This window comes from Dermochelys coriacea, chromosome 4 (genome assembly GCF_009764565.3).
Source record: "Dermochelys coriacea isolate rDerCor1 chromosome 4, rDerCor1.pri.v4, whole genome shotgun sequence".
Lineage (NCBI taxonomy): Eukaryota > Metazoa > Chordata > Testudines > Dermochelyidae > Dermochelys > Dermochelys coriacea.
This window is the reverse complement of record NC_050071.1, coordinates 21091932-21108400: the sequence shown is the minus strand read 5'-3', so window position 1 is coordinate 21108400 and position 16469 is coordinate 21091932. Positions and strand designations below refer to the sequence as shown.

The following is a 16469-nucleotide window of genomic DNA, read 5'->3' as shown; positions in this document are numbered from 1 at the left end:
TCCCAAACTTTAACAACCTGTGAACCCCTTTCACTAAAATGTCAAGTCTAGCGAACCCCCTCCTAAAAATTTCCAGGGATTTTCTCCTTTACCTGAGTATAAATTATAAAAGCAGTGATCTTGGAAATATAAAAATTGTTTTTATGACATGCTTATTACACATTATTTATTATTAATTATTATGTATCATTACAGTATTTTTATTACATTATGAAAACGGCAACACTCTTCCAAGATCTCACTTTCGTAGCTTGTATCACTTTGAATAAGCCTGTTATAAGACAAGGCTCCTATGTTTCATCAAGGAGTATCAGATATGAAACAGCATGAAGATATTTAAGAAGCCAGCTCAAAGGATACACAAGCATTCAGGTCTTGAGCAGTCTGGGCAAACAACGCACGGTACAACAAAGCTTAAACTTGTTCTTCATCATAATTTTAAAAACAATACTAGCAGCCTATTTAATTTTAAAATCAGCAAAAAATATCCACCTCCCTTTCCATTTCTAATAAGGAGTCTTGAAGTTTAAATCTCCTCAGTGTGATAGATATGCTTGCTTTGATCTGCTTAGCTCTTGGAAGTCCAGGGGCTCTGGGCTGCTGGCCCTGTGCTGCCCGGGATCCCTAGGGACAGCTCTGTCCGCCATTAGGGAATTTTTCCCCGAGAACCCCCTGTAACATTTCACGAACCCCCAGGGGTTCATGAACCCCAGTTTGGGAACTACTGGCTTAAGACAATGCATTCCTCACTGTAGCCAACTAGCTCTGTGGATGGAATGCTGGCCCAGCAAAGCTAGTTACCTTGGCCTGTTTTTAAGAGGTCTGGAGTTGAATCCACAACACAAGAGCGGGAAATTGACATTGTCTAACACATCCCAAGGTGGGATTGCTGTTCCAAATGCAATTTAGGCTCAAAAAAGATGATGAGGTAGCAGCTCTGGGGCTTTCTGAGAAAAGCTTGAGAAAGTGACTTGAGTGCACCCTAAAGACTCAAAACTTGAAGAAAAATTATCCAAATGTCTCCAACTCAAGGAATATTTCCAAGACACCTCTGAACAACATACTAACCCACAGAGACCTTCCTATCAAGACTACAAAAAGAAGGATTCTGGGCGGACTCCTCCTGAAGATTGAAACAACAGACTGGACTTCTACACAGAGTGCTTCCGCCGACATGCACGGAGTGAAATTGTGGAAAAGCAGCATCACTTGCCCCATAACCTCAGCCGTGCAGAACACAATGCCATCCACAGCCTCAGGAACAACTCTGACATCATAATCAAAAAGGCTGACAAAGGAGGTGCTGTTGTCCTCATCATGAATAGGTCAGAATATGAACAAGAGGCTGCTAGGCAGCACTCCAACGCCACTTTATACAAGCCATTACCCTCTGATCCCACTGAGGATTACCAAAAGAAACTACAGCATTTGCTCAAGAAACTCCCTGAAAAAGCACAAGAACAAATCTGCACAGACACACCCCTAGACCCCCGATCAGGGATATTCTATCTGCTACTCAAGATCCATAAACCTGGAAATCCTGGACGCCCCATCATCTCAGGCATTGGCACCCTGACAGCAGGATTGTCTGGCTATGTAGACTCCCTCCTCAGACCCTTCGTTACCAGCACTCCCAGCTATCTTCGAGACACCACTGACTTCCTGAGGAAACTACAGTCCATTGGTGATCTTCCTAAAAACACCATCCTAGCCACTATGGATGTAGAAGCCCTCTACACCAACATTCCACACAAAGATGGACTACAAGCCGTCAGGAACAGTATCCCCGATACTGTCACGGCTAACCTGGTGGCTGAACTTTGAGACTTTGTCCTCACCCATAACTATTTCACATTTGGGGACAATGTATACCTTCAAATCAGCGGCACTGCTATGGGTACCCGAATGGCCCCACAGTATGCCAACATTTTTATGGCTGACTTAGAACAACGCTTCCTCAGCTCTTGTCCCCGAATGCCCCTACTCTACTTGCGCTACATTGATGACATCTTCATCATCTGGACCCATGGAAAAGAAGCCCTTGAGGAATTCCACCATGATTTCAAAAATTTCCATCCCACCATCAACCTCCGCCTGGACCAGTCCACATAAGAGATCCACTTCCTGGACACTATGGTGCTAATAAGCAAAGGTCACATAAATACCACCCTATGCTGGAAACCTACTGACCGCTATGCTTACCTGTATGCCTCCAGCTTTCATCCAGACCACACCACACGATCCATTGTCTACAGCCAAGCTCTACGATACAACCACATTTGCTCCAACCCTCAGACAGAGACAAAAACCTATAAGATCTCTATCAAGCATTCTTACTACACTACGCACCTGCTGAAGTGAAGAAGCAGATTGACAGAGCCAGAAGAGTACCCAGAAGTCACCTACTACAGGACAGGCCCCACAAAGAAAACAACAGAATGCACTAGCTGTCACCTTCAGCCCCCAACTGAAACCTCTCCAACGCATCATCAAGGATCTACAACCTATCCTGAAGGACGACCCATCACTCTCACAGATCTTGGGAGACAGGCCAGTCCTTGCTTACAGACAGCCTCCCAATCTGAAGCAAATACTCACCAGCAGCCACACACCAGAACCACTAACCCAGGAACCTATCCTTGCAACAATGTCCGTTGCCAACTGTGTCCACATATCTATTCAGGGGACACCATCATAGGGCCTAATCGCATCAGCCACAGTATTAGAGGCTCATTCACCTGCACATCTACCAATGTGATATATGCCATCATGTGCCAGCAATGCCCCTCTGCCATGTACATTGGCCAAACTGGACAGTCTCTACTTAAAAGAATAAATGGACACAAATCAGACGTCAAGAATTATACATTCAAAAACCAGTCGGAGAACACTTCAATATCTTTGTGCACTCGATTACAGATCTAAAAGTGGCAATTCTTCAACAAAAAAACTTCAAAAACAGACTCCAGCGAGAGACTGCTGAATTGGAATTAATTTGCAACCTGGATACAATTAATTTAGGCTTGAATAAAGTCTGGGAGTGGATGGGTCTTTACACAAAGTAACACTATTTCCCCATATTTATCCCCCTCCAGCCAGCCCGCCACTGTTCCTCAAAAGTTCTTGTCAACTGCTGGAAATGGCCCACCTTGATTATCACTTCAAAAATGTCCCCCCCACCTTGCTGGTAATAGCTCACCTTACCTGATCTCTCTCATTACAGTGTGTATGGTAACACCCATTGTTTCATGTTCTCTGTGTATATAAATCTCCCCACTGTATTTTCCACTGAATGCATCCGATGAAGTGAGCTGTAGCTCACGAAAGCTTATGCTCAAATAAATTTGTTAGTCTCTAAGGTGCCACTAGTCCTCCTTTTCTTTTTATCCAAACTGTATGATTTTACATTAAAATCTCATAATTTATAAGACAATAATTATTTTGGTGGGGCAGGGAGCTGACTCATTCTCCTTGAATATTTGGGGTTAGAAATACTGTGTATGTTCTGATTGCCACACAATTCCCATCTCTTTGCATGGGCTTTGCCACAATGAGCTGACTGAAGAACCTATGAGCCGTTTCAGAGGCAGAAAAGGAAAACTTCAGAGAAATAAAAAAAATCCATCCAAGTAGGTAAGAGTAGTTCAGCACAACAGCAGAGTCTTCTGTAGTTAAATCAATCTGGTCCTTTATTTTGTACCAGTGCTTAGGCAGTGTGATTGGATGCTTGATAGATTGACAGATAGGTCATCCATACTGGTGCAGTGTATGTGTAATGTATTTTTACATTGTATTGGTTTGTCTCAGATTAGTTAGTTCACAGATTCCTTGCCTGATTTCCTCCTTGCTTGTAATTTTTATCCCATCTTCTACTAGCTCTTTACAGGAACATCAGAGCACTAACGTTCATTAACTGGTATATGTTAGAGGGCAGATGCTCTTGTGCATTCTGGCCCCTTTTCTTTTTCTCTGGTGTTACACAAAAGGCCAGGAAGCAGCCAATCTGACTAGCTGAGAATTCCTGTGGAATGGTGGAGAAAGATTTGTGATGGGGCATGGATGTACGATAGTGCATTGAGCTCCAACTGATGCAGTCAACTGGCATAAGTTAGAGCAGCCTAGGGGCTGCTCTAACCAACCCTGGGTTTAGAATAACCCTGAGATGCAGGGAGCTGTCCCCTCTGCTGTGCCACATAGAAACTCAGTGCAGCAGAGAATTTGGGCCCCTATGTTTCCAACATTCTCTGTCCACTCTTGTTAAAATTTATGTTATCTCTTGTGTCTGGTGGCTTATTTTCTGTTGTTTTTTTTTTTAAATTTGTATTTCTTTATTTAGCCTCTAATCCTGGGAATTATTTCCCCTTACAGTGTCTTAACACATAAGTGCACAGGTCTTTTCTCATCCATATTGTCCCTGCATTGTCCCAGAAGAAATAAAACAAGCCTTATATTAATATTGGAACAGAAAGGTTTTAGACCTGAAATGAAGGCAGATTAAAAACTTCTATTATAGTTCTGGTAGATGGTCCTTGGCAGACATGTGCTGATGTCTCTAGTCCCTGGAGGGATCTGTCTGTCAGCCAGCAAGTGACTCAAAGTAAGAATGACCCACAGTTGAGGGAAAAAAAATAGACTGAAGGCAGAACTCTTGGTCTAATGGGAGAAGATGCCGTCTGACATAAGCCAGACATTATTCACCCGTCATCCATAAAAATGCATGAGAGCTATCTTTTGTGGGAGTAGTAACCGTGAGCTGACCATAGAGGTCTCTTTGTCACTGGAGGGAACATGTATGTTTTTTTTTTCTGTATTCTTTCCATGGTATAGTTACCTCCTGGACATTTACCAAGTGTGACGGGCTATCATGCCTGTATCCCGTACAGGATCTCCACAGCAAGGCCGAGGTTATGCTAACCAGTACTGCAGGTGTGGAAGTGTGCAAGTGGTCCATTGGCTCTCTGCCAGTTCTTGCCAGCCTTTCCTCCAGTACATCCATTCCCCACCCTTGGCTAAACCTCTTCACAGAGCACATCTCACACCCTTTGGCTTATCTTGACCTAGAAACTCCAAGGAGATTTTGTTCTAAAAGGATGCCTGACAAAACCAGCTATTCTTCACTGCAAACAGCATTAGGGCTTCTTTAAATGTGATAATCAGACATTCAGACAGGAAGAAGCATCTCAAAAAACACTTTCTAATGTGGGTTTCATACACTGTCTCTGGCCAACACAGACTCTTTTGAATTAATGTCTTAAAATAGGTTCAGCTCCTGTGGATTTTTGTTTGTTGGTTGGTTTGTTTTGGGCACTGTACCCAGGAACTGTAATGTAGGCACAACTTGATGCCCAAAGTACTGTTTGCGAGGGAGTTTATTTTTCTAAGATCAGGGCTTATTTCAGTATGAATTAAAAATAGCCTTGCAAGTTACTCCAGACTCTCTCTCTCATGCATCATATGAGATGGAGGAAATTCCTGCGGGCTGCAAATAAACCTATAATCATTTAATCTGCAATAGGTTATTGTGAAATCCAAACAGAAACCATCTTTCGTATAGTTGCACAGTACTTACAGTTACTCAGAATTTCCAAGCCCTAGTGTAGAATCAGAAAGTATAACAGGAAAGAAAGAAGTAGATGAGCGGCAGGCTGGCCTGGGGTAGTGCTTTGAGCTGCCATGCAGGAAAGCTGAGTGGGAGTCCCAGCTCGGTTAGCATTTGGGAATACTATATGGCAGGACGTTCATCCCAATTAAATCTCATCACTACAATGAAAGAAAAGGCAGTGTATAAAAGTGGCACAGGGTCCTGCCAGTTTCATCACACACTTCCACTTCACCCCCTGCAGCACCATGGCAACCCATCTCCTCTAGGAATGACAAGAGCCAGGGATTTCGGCTGCAGCTGCTCTCTGAAACTCCTGTAGGGGGTACGTGTGGAAGGGGGCATCACAACATAGGGCACTTGCTCTGCTTTGACGACCTACAGTTTTAGGAGGAAGGAGCAGGATGCCAAAGAGAGTAGCCAGACCTGCCCGTCCCACAGAGAAGTTTCTGTGGGAATCTGGAGCCATATGTAGAGCTGGTGCTCCCGCGGTGACCTACTCAGATCCAAGAGTTTAGTTTCCTCTGCATTGACAGAAGCAAAGGGAGTGTGGGGCCAGCCCTATATAGGAATCACCTCACTTATCACTGAAACGCAGCCGCCTCTGGCGTGAAACATAGGGTTTGTCGTACAGCACACAGCAGCAACACAACAGTTTAGGACAGGAAGTGAAGAATACTGTATCTTACGTTTGTCCTAGATTTACATATCAGTATAAAGCAAATATCTACCCACACAGCAACAAGCTTGACCTGGCTTACTAATGTAATAGGAAATTGGATCAGAAACATAATTATGTTGCACATGATAGACTTAGCTCAGCCTTCACTTCCTATTGTGCCCGCTTCTGAAAATTTGCTTTATGAAGAGAGAGAACCAAGGAAACAGAACAGTACACAGGCAGTTGTAGAACAAAGAAAAACACTGTCAGCTATACATATGAAAGGCTATCCTCATTTATTTCAACACAACATTTGGCAAAAGGGCCAGTAAAACACTTTCTTACACATGAAACTTACTTTAGGTACCTGCCCACTGACATATTCAACAATGTATAACAAACATACGGTACTCAGGATAAGCAATGAGCACAGTTGTTGGACAATGAAAAAGATGCAATATTTATATGCTTTTTACAAGAAAAACTACAGAAAAATATAAAAGTATAGTCTGCAGTGTTTACAACCTTGCATAGCGTTATCAGTGTTGGGCCTTAATTGTGCAAAGTACAGCCAGCTCCAAGGGCCCACCAGGAAGCCTGCAAAGATGCAGGGATCCATGCACATGATTGGACCCAAAGAGTTTAACTTATGGTAGCAGTGACATTTATTTAAAAAAGCATTGAACTTTTGAAAATGAAATCTATTTGCTTAGCACGCCACACACCCCCTTTAAAAAACTACTTACAGTGAAAGTAAGAAGTTCACAGCATGTTGGGAATGCAAAGCCCTTGCATTAATGTTTTAAAAATACCGCTTTTAGCGAAGCCTGGAAATGACTGATAGAATATAAAATATTTGCCACGCTGAGTCCTGATCCTGAAACCTCTTACTTGGGGGAGTCAAAGACAGTGCTTGTGAGAGTATGGACTGCTCACTCCAGTACATATTTGCAGGTTCAGGCCCCCTTAGGTAGTGGATAAGCCTAGAGAACTCATCACTAATATTTCTGATCAGTGGAAATTTCATCCTCCTCTGCCCTTGGCATTACTACTATTAAGAATGCATTGACAGCGTGCTTGGTTCTATACAAGATACAAAGTATGGAGAATCTCTGCCCCAAAGAGCTTACAGACCAAACAAAAAAAGACACAGTGAAGACAGGATGCATTGGGAAACCTATAGGAGAAGTGTTAATTGTTATTTGTTAATATTATAGTTGTTGACTTGCTTCTTGAGGTCACCCTGTGAACACAATTCAGGCTTCTGCAGCTGGCAAAGATAGTGACTTATTTTGCTGAATAATCAGGTGCATGTCAAATAAGAGCACTGTAGAGTTACAGAGTCATCACTGTCTTTACCAACCCCTCCTCCCAGCATCCAATTAACCTCTTGCTCGCTGAATGTGTCGGTATGCTGGAGACTTTCCAAGTGGCTGCAGGGAGTCAGTTGCCCATCTCCCATTAGAATTAATTGGGAGTTGGGTGTCTATCTCCCTTATGCTCCTTTGAAAACCCCAGCCAGAAACATCTGTGAAGCAGCAAGATTCTCTTAAATGCTGGGAATGTAGGAAGCATGCGAGTTAAGACCGGGAGGGTGATTTTGCCTAACACAGCAGTTTGGTGGGTAGCACTCAAGTTAAAAGTACCTATTATATACATTGTCAACCTATTATATATACCATTATATAATTAATTACAACATGTTCTTTAGATAAAAATTAAGGGTGGGATTTGCAATGGAATCTAAGAGACTCATTCACCCAAATCCAAATGAAATTCAAGGAGAATTGGGCATTTAAATCCATTAGGTACCTTTGAAATTCCTATGTTCTATATATACACCTGTCATATCACAAAATCAATCTCTCTTTCTCTCTATATGTGTGTATATATATATTTATATACACATACACAATTTATATCCAATGTAAGAGATTATGCAGGGAAAAAGTCATTTAACCAATAATACATTTTCGTTTAGTCAATGTTGCACTTGGTTAGTTAGTTCACTGACTTTTTACAAACCTGTTCTACAATCTTAGGTACTTCAACAAAGGTGGTCATTCTCAGGCCTGCAGTCAAAGTGCAATCCCAAAAGATGAATGAATCTGAATGTTTTTAAGGTGCAGTACAAATAAAAGACAGGATTTGGTGGCATCTCCTCCAACAATAGCTAACAATAGAATACTATTGCAAATAAGACATGAAAAATGTTTTTTTACATTGCTCTTGGCCACAATTTATGATAGGCTAAATTTTTCATAATACTCTAAGGCATTCAGGAACTTTTCCCGAAGAATCTCTTCATTGCTGTATCTTGGGAGCACCAAGATGTGATAGCAGGTATTGGCAATAGGATGGAAAAGGTCCGGGTTTTCTTTTTTCAAGTCTGCAATAGTGAATTGAAAATGTCTCATCCCTTCGGCAGGGATTCGATCCGTTCCTGTCAGAAAAGCTGAGGGGAGAAAAGAAAAGTCAACAAGATACAAACAGAAAACACACTAAGATAATATTATTGGAGGACAAATGGGGGGGGGGCAGAGAATCACAAAGTAAATATACAGGTAATTGTACAAGTTACTTGTTTTGTGTTTTTTGTTTTGCACTTCGTGTACTTGAATATTTTGAATCCTTTTACTTGCTGACTTATAATGAGCATGATCCCTTCTTTTCTTTTTTAATTAAAAATATTTTTTAAGTTAGAAAGGCGAGGCTAGGCTTTCTGTGTTTAAAAACTATGAACCTCATCCAGCAACCTTCTTGGATAAAGCTGGGATTACTTGTGTCAGTAAGGACCACTCACATAATTAAGAACTCCTCTTAGGCCCCGACCAAGTCATCTCTTTTGTGCCCCCTCCTTGTGATCTGTGCCACAATTTCACCTCAAAGTTTATAAAATTAAATACAAAAAGACACACCGGAATTTTGGGGGGGCATACCCAATGCTATCTATGGTTATCTTGCACTAAGGTACTATGGCGATAGATGTCTTGAAATACCTTGGAAAGAGAGATTAATTAATAGATCTAGCAGAATTTCTGTTCTGTGGGGAATTTCTGATATTTTGACATTTGTTGTCATCCCAAATCAGGAAAAAATGTCCAAATTTCAATTTTTTTCATGGACTGGAAAGATCATAAACATTTCAATTAGGAAATGTCTAAACATTTTGTTCAACATTTTCAATCAAAATTAAATGTTTCATCACTCCCAAATTTGAAACTTTTCATTTTGGTTTGGTGAACCAAATTAAAAAGTTTCATTTTGACTTGGTTCAACATTAATCTGGGGCCTTCCTTAAAATGTCAAAGCGTCTCATGGGAGTTGTGGTGCTGGTGCCTAATGCCCAAATTCTCCTCTATGGATGGGGCTCCCTGGCTGGACTGCATCTCCCATGATGCATCTCCCTGCTGGTTGAACCATTATGGTGCATCATGGGAAATGCAGTCCAGCCAGGGAGCACTTGCCCATAAAAGATAATGGGGGCATGGGGCAACTGAACTACAAATTCCATAATGATCTAGGGCTGCTCTGGTGAGCATAGATTAATGCTGAACTGACCCGAAACTAAACATTTTGATTCATTTAAAAAAATCAAAATGTTCAATTTGGTACCTGACCCAAAACATTTTGTTTTGATTTTTCTGGAAAATCAAGGAGTGTCAGCAAAATATGAGTTTTGCCTGTAGAAATGGCATTTTCTGTTAGAAAAAATATTGTGACAGAAATCTGCACCCCAGCTGTACTAATAATCAATCAATTAATCCAATCAAAGAGGGAGCTGGGGAAAAAGGCAGAAGTCTTGACTCCTCGTCCTCTGCTCTAACCACTAACACATACTTCTAAAATATTTCCAGCAGAACTACCTGTTACACCAATGAAGAATTAAGAAGTAGATATTCTTCCACTTAGTCAAACTAAATACTCCCATGAGGTGTGAAGCTAATCAAATACCTCCTGTGTCAGCTGCATGCTGATTCATGACCCATCACCTCCACAGGCTCTATATTAGCCTTAGGTGGAATAAAGTTAGGATACCTAGGGATGTTCGGGATAAAGGAAGTATAGAAGAATCATGGCTAACTCAGATGCACTGGGGCAGAGTCTAAGAGTGAGACCTAGAGGAATAGAACTAAATTTGGCAGGGAAGGCTCTGGCATGGAAATGATGAAAACGAGACCAAATGCAGTAAAAAGCAATTTAGAACAAAATTATTTTACAACCAAAATGGCTTTTTGTTTTTTAAATAGAGAGAGAATATTTAGTGTATTCTTTAAAGTGCCTGTTTTATTACCAAGAAAATTCTTCTTCTTTTCTTCTGGGAGTTCATGAAACACAGCCCAAAAGTTCTTGATGGTTTGATCAGACTTTTCATAATCTGTGTACTTTGTATTCTGTCAAAGAGAATAAAAATAACCCTGCCCCGTTAGTCTAGAAATATAAGACCAGAAGGCACCTTGCTAGGTATTATCTAGACCATCCCTGACAGGTACTTGTCTAACCTGTTGTTAAAATCCTTCAATTATGGACATTAACCAAGATGCCTAGGTAATTTGTTACAGTGCTTAACTACCTGACAGGAAGTTTTTCCTAATGTCTAACTTAATTTTCCCCTGCTGCAGTTTAAGACCATTACTTCTTGTCCTGTCCTCAGTGATTAAGAAAAACAATGCATCACTCTCCTTTTTGTAACAGCATTTACATAGTTGAAGACTGTTATGTCTCCCATCAGTCTTCTCGTCTCCAGATTAAACAAACCCAGTTTTTTTAAGTCTTTCCTCATAGGTCATGTTTTGTTGTTCTCCTCTGGACTTTCTCCAATTTGTCCACATCTTTCCTGAAGCGTGGTGCCCACTGCCGAGAACTGGAAAAATACTCCAGTTGAGGCCTTCTCAGTGCTGAGTAGAGTGGAAGAACTACTTCTCATGGCATGCTTACAACACTCCTACTAATATATCCCAGAATGATGAACACTTTTTTTGCAACAGTGGTACACTGATGACTCATTGAGTTTCATCCTATTTACTTCAGATTTTTAAATACCCCTGTACTAATGCAGAAGTTCAGAGCACTCTAATCAAGGGTCTGCCTCAACCAGCTATAGAGAAGGGAGTATAGTACATGGATTTCAGATCTGGGAATGGATTTCTAACATGCCCACTTTGCAGCTTGAAGGTGGTGCGAGGGAAGGACTCAGGTCAGATCTGGGGTATTGCTTTAGGCCCATCTCTAATTCTTCTCGTTTGTTTGTTTTTTTTTATCTTAAGAAGTGGTACCAGGAAAACCGAAGGGACGTCTTTCATATTGGGCAAATTTCCAACAAGGGTGTAACGGGTGGAGCTCTGAAAATTGTTATTAGTATTTGTATTACAGTAATGCCTAGCAACCCCTGCCCTAACTGGGGCCCGACGGTGCTAGATGCTGTATATACGCGTAGTCAGCAAAGGCACCACTTTTCTACTGTCTTTGAGTGCCCAAAGCATGCTCGGTGCAGTACTCTGCAGCATGGACCTCCAGATCATGTTTCTTTGGCTACAGAGCACTAGAAATGAGACAACAGCACAACCCAAAAGAATTTAAAGGAATATCATCAACCTGTTTAGCCCCAAAATGACTAGTAGCCACAAGGAACATTAAATTGGGTCACTGGCGTGAACCTAAGTGAAAAGCCCCTCATCTCTTACCAGGCCCCTGAACCACCTATTCTCTCATTCATGGAGTATGTACTCTACAAAAGAACAAAGACAGGGAACCTATATTCAGCAAGTGAAGCAGGTGCATGCTCTGCTGGACTGCATTACCTCTTCCAGCAGCTTCCAGTCATATTTTGTATGTCCACGGAAAACAGTCAGGAATTCGATAGGAAGGAAGAGCTTCCACTTTTTAGCTGGACAGCCTCTTAAAAACCCATTCCTGAAATCCTCAAACGGCTTCTTTACCGATTCATTGAACACATAATTCACGTATGCATTGACGTATTCTTTCCTGCAAAAGTATCAACCGAATGCTGTAGATTTCTTGCTTTTAGTGAAACAGAGTGAGGGACAACTTTAAAGGGGAAACCTACAATAGTTCATTCCTGAATGTGGCCTTAATCCAACACATGCAAGAAACTTTGTGCACATGAGTAGCCATCCCACTGAGTTCAATAGGATTACCTATGTACATAAACAAACAGGAATGGCCACTACAAATGACGGTCAATTCAGTCACCCCCATGAATGCATTTTATCTGCTATTTTTATGCATTATAAGGTCATTCTTATTAATTATTTATATTATAGTAGTAGCCAAGGGTCCCAGAGTAAGACATGGTAGGTATTCTTTATTTTGTGCTGCATGCACATTTATAAACACTGTTCCCTGGTCCATATTCTGCTCTGTTTTACAGCAGAATAAATCCAGAGTAACACCCATTGAAGTCAACAGAATTATTCTGGATTTACACAGGTTTAACTCAGTTTGAGTCTTCTTTTTATTTGTGACAGGAATGATTCACTGGAATTGTAGTTCTATATCATCTACCCACTTTAAATATTATATATAGGGCTTAAATAGGACTTTCAGTTTCAGAGATTTTAAGCCCAGCTGGGACCATTTCTGAGCTTCTGCATAACACAGACCAAAGACTATCATCTCCCAGTTACCCCTGTGTTGAGGTTATCCCTGATACACTGTAAGGTTAATGAACTTTTACTTCCAACTATCTTTCTGTCCTATGTAACAAACACTTTGCTCATAAGAAAAATCTTACAGTTTAAAACCTATATATATATATATATATATATATATATATATATATATAAATAAATATCTATACCTCTTCCAGGACAGAAACTAAAACACTAGATGCTTAAAGAAAAGTGTGTGTGTGTATATATATATATACAGAGAGAGAAAAAACAACTACCTATTATGCTTTGTGATTGGAATGTCTGCACCATTTTCTTTAAGTTCGATGGAAACTATAGATCCTCCTTGTTCCTTCATTATCTACAGTCAAAGGCAAAGTAAAAAATTGAATGCTGGTTTACACATACCATTCTTATTTTTTATACTGAGCCTGATACTGCAAACACTTATGAAGGTGAAGACTTAACTTATATGATCAGTTGTGCTCATTTCAATAGGACTACTCATAAATCAAGTTACTCTGTGTATAAGTGTTTGCAGAGCTGGGCCCGTAAGTAGGATGATAATGGCTTACTGTGAAATCCATCATCATGTTCTCAAGGATGTCATCATAGTCTTCATCCAGCATTGCTTGAAGATTCCTGTCAGACAAGAAGCAATATGGAAATAGACTCTAAATAATTTTGTTAATGCAAGTTAGCAAAATATTTTCTATTTCTGTACATATACACATTTTTTGTCTTGCATCTTATCTAGCACCGTTCATTCCGAATGACCCACAAATTGGTCTACAACTGGTCTATAAACTTCAGGCCTGATCCAGCAATGAGCTTCATGTGGCCTGAGCAGAGCCCCCCTGACTTTAAAGGAATTCCATGCAGATGTATAGGTCAGCTTACACCCAGGTCATCGTAGGACTGGGGCCTCGGACCCCCATCCTACAGTTATATATGTGAATAACCTTACACACATGAATAGTTCCACTGACAGTTACTCACATGTGTAAGTGTGTGCAGAATCAAGGCCTGAGGCTGCTATGTTTAGTGAGTCAAGAGAATTCCATCATGGACCAGGGGGATGATAGATAAGAACGATTTTGTCGTGCACAGCAGCACCACACAGCAATTTAAGACAGGAAGTGAAGATTTTTTGGTAATTTGGTTCACTGAGGTAATTCATAGTTTGTTTGTTCTTTTAATTTTTGTGTGAAGCACTTAATTGCCATGGTGATAAGTGCTGTGCAAGTTAGTGAAATAAGAAGTGAAACAGCAGGGTGAGGAGGTTGGGTAGGCAGAATGCAAGTAACCAAGTTGGAACTTGTCCCAGACACTGGAGGAAAACAGACATGCTATTAAAAAACAAACAAAATAAATTGCCATGCAATCTTTGTGATCCTGGTCTCTTACTTCTCAGCCAGAATGAGCACCACAGTATCCCCATTGGACATTGGTTCAAAATTAAATCAAAGAGAAAAACACTATCTACTGAATCACCACCACCATTTCCTGCTGTACATATCTGAAATCTCTTATTCAAACCTAATGCAACCAAAGCTTAGTTTCTCAGATCTCACATGATCACAGCATAGGGAAATAATTCTGTTATACTAAACATTTAAGTTGGTTAAAATGGAATCACAACAGAAATTTATAACCCACCAATCAGGAGACTATTAAATGAGACGCAGCTTTGTTTCAGCCAGGCCTAAATTATAGCCAACAACATTCTTAGGGCTTGTCTACACTGGCAAGTTTTGTCACCAAAAACTGCCTTTTGGCGACAAAACAGCAAGAGCGTACCCACTACAATGGAACTTTTGTCGCGAAAAACACCCAGTTTTGGTGACAAAAAACTTCCACCCCTACGAGAGACTTGTCTTTTCCCCTCCCTTTATTGTCCACAAAGAGCCAGTATCCCACAATGCCTGCCCTGATCGGTCTGCTCAGTGTTGTGATCTCTGCTTCCCTGCAGCCATGTGCCCCTCCCCTTTCAAAGCTCCGGGAAGTATCTGTCGGCTGCTCCGTTTGGGGAACAAAGAAAGAGCAAATCACTGGAATGCTCCTGTTCTGCCTTGTGCTAGGAACACAGCGCAGGCAGACTGCTGCTGTGGGGGAGGGGGACAGGCTGCTGTGCTGTTTTGTCATTGTGTCAGCGCGGAGAGCTCCCAGAGCTACTCAGGATGCTGCTCTCGGCAGCTGAGGGGGCTGTGGGAGAACCCGGAGAGAATCTCAAGATGTGCAGCGATCAGCTCTTCCTTCCCACAACACTGCACGGTGGGATACATACCCACGGTGCATTGCTCACCCTGTCGATGATGGTCTCCCCAATGAGGACATGATCGGTCAACAGAGGGAGCAAGCGTGAACACCCTTTGGCGATTTTTTTGTTTTGTTGACTTTTGGGTGTCGACATAAGTTTTGTCAACAAAACTTGGTAGTGTAGACAAGCCCTTAACTTGTCTGTTTGCAGGGGTGCAAGTCAACCTTCCTGCCTGTCCAATGCCCATTTGGGGTGAAATCCTGGCCCCACTGAAGACAAAGGGAGTTTCACTATGGACTTCAGTGGGCGCAGAGTTTCACCCTTAGGGTGTGTCTACACTGAAATCGAAGGAGTGCGTGCAGCACATGTAGACATACCGAGCTATCCGCAATCTAATTAGCGTGAGTATCAATAGCAGTGAAGCCACGGCAGCACGGGCATCAGCATCAACTATACAAGCCAGCCCAGGACTCTGAGTACTGACCCAGTCAGCTAGCCCACACTGCTGCAGCTTCACTGCTAGTGGTACTCGTGCTAACTCGATTAAAGCTAGATCAGGTTTGTATACACGTGCTGCAATTCACTTGCAGAGCAAATGTACCCCGAGCGTCTCATCTCTGGAGCATGTCCTTGTCCTAGTATTATCATATCAAAAGCAGTATGGTATTATAAGTTCATTGAAGGCATGTACTTGAATAACTGCATTTAGCTTTGTTTTTAGTGGTTTCTATGCACACCACAAAGTAGTAGACTCCCCCCCCCACTTTTATTTAATGGCACAAAGCTTGGGAAATTGTTTTATCATACCTCCCTTCTATAGGAGACAGCTCTTTTAAGTCTTCTAGAGTGGGTGGGATGTCCAGCAACTTTTTGTACAGAGCTAGAGGGAAATGAAAGGGAGCGATCTTCATGTTATACAGTGCCATTCCAAACAGAGTGCCAATCAGGAAAAAGGTGTCTTCGCTTCCTGGTACCTAGTTTGTGTGTTTAAAAAACAAAATAAAACCCTTATTACTGACTTTTTATTATGGTGGGGAGGGAGCGTGTCTAGTGGCTAGAGGCAGAGGACTGGGTATCAGGATCCGTGAATTGTATTCATCGTTCTGCTGCTGAGTTCCTGGGCAAGTCACTTACACTCTCTTATAGCTATGTCTCACTTGCAGTTGGGAGGTGTGATTGCAGCATATGTAGGTACACCTGAGCTAACCTTGATCTCACAATAGCAGTGAAGCTGCAGCAGCACAGATGACACTCACTCAAGTATACGCCCAGGGTCCTGGGCAGACAGGGCTAGTCCGTGCCACTGTGGCTTCGCTG

General features: G+C 41.6%; 1 protein-coding gene across 2 annotated transcripts in view; it reads right to left on the bottom strand.

Annotated features, from left to right (window-relative positions):
* Positions 1-6533: 6533 nt before the first annotated feature.
* Positions 6534-16469, bottom strand: part of LOC119854724 (E3 ISG15--protein ligase HERC5-like) — a 51552-nt gene continuing 41616 nt past the window's right edge. For both annotated transcript variants that reach the window (XM_038399724.2, XM_038399725.2), the window contains 6 exons: positions 15960-16126; positions 13468-13534; positions 13171-13253; positions 12062-12245; positions 10555-10654; positions 6534-8715 (listed from right to left, as the gene is read on the bottom strand). In XM_038399724.2, coding sequence (XP_038255652.1) covers positions 8501-8715; positions 10555-10654; positions 12062-12245; positions 13171-13253; positions 13468-13534; positions 15960-16126 — 816 coding nt within the window. In that variant the 3' untranslated portion in view covers positions 6534-8500. The remainder of the gene's footprint in view (positions 8716-10554; positions 10655-12061; positions 12246-13170; positions 13254-13467; positions 13535-15959; positions 16127-16469) is intronic.